The sequence below is a fragment of the Nymphaea colorata genome, chromosome 11, assembly GCF_008831285.2.
Source record: "Nymphaea colorata isolate Beijing-Zhang1983 chromosome 11, ASM883128v2, whole genome shotgun sequence".
NCBI classification, from domain to species: domain Eukaryota; kingdom Viridiplantae; phylum Streptophyta; class Magnoliopsida; order Nymphaeales; family Nymphaeaceae; genus Nymphaea; species Nymphaea colorata.
In genome coordinates, this window is record NC_045148.1 from 7,419,797 (window position 1) to 7,423,409 (window position 3,613).

General features: G+C 43.3%; 1 protein-coding gene across 1 annotated transcript; it reads left to right on the forward strand.

Annotated features, from left to right (window-relative positions):
* Window positions 1-491: 491 nt before the first annotated feature.
* On the forward strand, window positions 492-2,567 carry LOC116264933 (NAC transcription factor 56-like). Its single transcript, XM_031645398.2, has 3 exons — window positions 492-830; window positions 942-1,246; window positions 1,535-2,567. Exons 1-3 carry the CDS (start codon window positions 608-610, stop codon window positions 2,138-2,140), a joined length of 1,134 nt encoding a protein of 377 aa, XP_031501258.1. The 5' UTR covers window positions 492-607; the 3' UTR covers window positions 2,141-2,567.
* The last annotated feature ends 1,046 nt before the right edge of the window (window positions 2,568-3,613 follow it).

The following is a 3,613-nucleotide window of genomic DNA, read 5'->3' on the forward strand; positions in this document are numbered from 1 at the left end:
TTACTACCATCAGGATAATAGCTCCCAAAATTTGAATTGAGGACGTGATTATAACACTCTACACAGCCCAAACCCAACCGGTTAGAGAGGGAGAGAGAGAGAGAGAGATAAAGAATTAGTTGGGTGATTAAAAGAAATTAAGGTAAGGAGACACAGCGAAAGCATGATATCAAAAGGAGTCAGGCCGTTCGGACCGGAAAGCGGCCTCTGTCCCCCCACTGTTGCCTGTGGTCCCCACCACAAAATGCCAAGCGGGGGAAAAAGCAAAAACAGGTGGCAGATTCCGATCGGCCAATTTGATGCTCTCCGTCCACGTGTCTGCGCTCTTATGGCGGTGGAGAGCGGCGGAAGGGTCTGCCAACCGCCCGCCGGAAACTTCCGCTGCCCGGCGTGATTAACACGGCCCCTGGGCCCCTATAATCACCTGATTATTCCTCCTAAGCTTGATCAGGGCCTTAATTAAATCTCCGTTTATAAGGCAGCCTCCACCCCATCTTCGCCCCATACGTTCTCAGCAGCAGATCCCCCCCTCTCTCTCTATCTCGCTCTCTCTCTCTCTCTCTTTCTCTGTATCTCTCTCTTTCTCTCACTGTGAGTTGCAGGTGTGATGATGATGGAGAGCACGGGCTCCACTCCTCCTCCCCCTGTTGTTGATCAGGAGGCGGTGGTGGTGCATCAGCAGCCGCAGCTGCCGCCTGGATTCCGGTTCCACCCGACGGATGAAGAGCTCGTAGTGCACTACCTGAAGAGAAAGGCCTCCTCTGCGCCCCTTCCCGTCACCATAATTGCGGAGGTCGACCTCTACAAGTTTGATCCATGGGAGCTCCCTGGTAATCCACCACCACCACCACCTCTCCCTCTCTCTCTCGCTATCTATCTTTCTCTTTCTCTCGCTATCTCTTCTCTGTGAATTGAATTGGTTTTATGGCGTTGATGAACAGGGAAAGCTACCTTCGGCGAGCAGGAATGGTACTTCTTCAGCCCGAGGGACCGGAAATATCCGAACGGGGCCCGGCCTAACCGGGCGGCGACGTCGGGCTACTGGAAGGCCACCGGCACGGACAAGCCGATCCTGACCTCCGGCGGGGCACAGAAGGTTGGGGTGAAGAAGGCGCTCGTGTTCTACAGTGGCCGGCCTCCCAAGGGGATCAAGACTAATTGGATCATGCACGAGTACAGGCTCGCGGACAGCGGGAGCAATTCCAAGTCGAATTCCGATTTTACGAACAAGAAAAGTTCGTTAAGGGTATGAAACTATCATCCCCTCTTGTCAATACATCTGATAATTGGATTCGCACGCTCGCACTGTTTCGTCATTAGTTGGTCATGATGAACAAATTTTTCTTAACTGATGATAATTGTATGATCCAACTGGTGATAATTGATTGAGTTTTGAATCCATATTCTGATCATGATTTCAATTTCTTTAGTGGGTTATTGGTAGATGCTCTTTACTGGTATTACTACAATTTAACTCGATTCAAGTTGCAGATTTTGATTCTGATTATGGTCTCAAATTTCCGAAACGTTTCAGCTTGATGATTGGGTGTTGTGCCGAATCTATAAGAAGACCAACCATTCTCAGAGGCTGATTCTTCGAGACAGAGTGGAGTGCGTGGATGAGATGCTGGCTTTGTTGCCCAACATGGAAGGACACAGCTCCAAGCTCCAAGCTGCTCAAAAGCCTCAGAATTTCGCGCCTCTGGTCCAGAACGACGATAACTTCTTCGAGGGGCTGTTGGCAGACGACGGCGCAATCGCAAGGAACTCCATCTCTCAATTGCCAGCCTCGTCGAGCATGGTGCAGAACAGCAACGAAGCAGCCGAGATCTCGATGATCACGGCAGCGGCGGCCACCGGAGGAGTACTTGTCGGAGGCTCCATTAATCCCAACCTGCCATTGAAGAGAACCCTCCCCTCCCCGTATTGGAACGAAGGGCTGCCATCCATCAGGAGATTTCTGGCCACCGCCAACGATGTTGGCAGCAGTTCTTCCATGGCAGCTTTGCTCAACCAGATGCCAAACGGTGCAGCTGCTTCTTCTTTCCAGCAGAACCAGCATGCCCTTCTGGGGACGGCTCTCGCTGATGGGGTTCTCAGGCAACAATACCATCTCCATGGAATGAATTGGAATTCTTGATTCCTTTTCGAAACCTTATGTTTGGTGGAAACCAAATTCCTGGGAAATCAACGATTCTTAGATCATACAAGGAAGACGACAAATAATAGCATGACACATGTTTGACAAGATGCAGCTGAGCATATATAATTTATGAAAAGTGACTTTTAAAAATTCATCTGATTGTGCCCCCAAGGTTATTCTAGTGGCCAGTAGAAAGGCAAAAAAATCTAGGATGAAAAGATATGGAAAAGACATAGGCTTGTTTTATTTGATTGCTTTTTATATTTACAAATATGTTATAGTCACAGAATCGCTAATGTAAAGGAGAAATCTTTATTTGGATCTTATGGAAATTGTAGTTATGGAGCTTGTAGAAACAGCTTTGACTGTTTGTTGCCGTTCATAGAATTTATAGTTTTAAGTTTTGGTTTCCTTTTTCTTTTTCTCCCTGACTTCACAATGATTCATGAGTGGTTGGAATATTTCTATTATACGAGAATAGATCAGGTCATATTGACAATAGTAAATCATAATCAAACCAGGCGTTTGAAATCCCAGCTCAGAAAATTAACTCTGGAATTGAGGACCAACAAATCGTGATCAAGTGAAATATGAGGCTGATTACAGCATGGTCACAAATATCCATGTTTTTCTAAAAAGATATTCTATATATCTTCGCCGTTTTGAAATGAGCGGATACATCAGTGAGGTTATCACTATATTTTTATAATATATATAGCAAGAAAGAAGATATTGCAATACTATCCCAATACATTCCAAAAAAAAACTTTATAAGTTGAAGGGAGCCATGGCCTTTCTTATATTTCTACCATCTGATTATGTTAACTCTTTTAATTTTTCTATGTTTCATACTCGTTTCTTTATATTTTTTAACAACACGCTAGAAAACTCCATTATCTTACAAATTTTTTATTTTGTAAAATTCCAAGTTTTAAAGTTTCTGAGACTTATGGCCTTATATATATATATATATATATATATATATATATATATATATAAGGTATTGTGCATGATATTGGTGACTGTAAACTGTTGATGAAATATGAACTGCTTTGCTATACCAACTTGCATATGATGGTTAACATATGCGCAATAATGTTGGAAAATTATATAATAATACTAGGAAGATTTTGGACCTCTCTTCTCTGAGTGTGGTGTTCTTTAATTTCTCAAGTCTTCATATTGATGTCAATAACTTGACTTGGCTGGTGCGAGCCCTTCCCAGTCTGAAACTTTCTGGGCTTGAAGGGCTCCAAATCCTGATCCTTTGGATCTTCCGAAAATTCTTTTAATTTTAAATAAAATTTGTAAGTGATTATTTTTTCCATTTCGAAGGGAGGGATGTGGTCATCAATTCTCCAATAGATATGACATGTATATGAATCATTCTTGTCTTTTCTGTTCTGTTGGAAATTCTGATGCTTAATTATTATTCTTTGCTTGTTAACGAAATGAGCAGAATATTAAGAA

Excerpts from the sequence above, each read along its gene's own strand:
- LOC116264933 (XM_031645398.2), top strand. The coding sequence starts at position 608 with ATGATGATGGAGAGCACGGGCTCCACTCCTCCTCCCCCTGTTGTTGAT. Across the intron at positions 831-941 it reads TGATCCATGGGAGCTCCCTG|GGAAAGCTACCTTCGGCGAG; the intron begins GTAATCCACCAC and ends GTTGATGAACAG. Across the intron at positions 1,247-1,534 it reads ACAAGAAAAGTTCGTTAAGG|CTTGATGATTGGGTGTTGTG; the intron begins GTATGAAACTAT and ends GAAACGTTTCAG.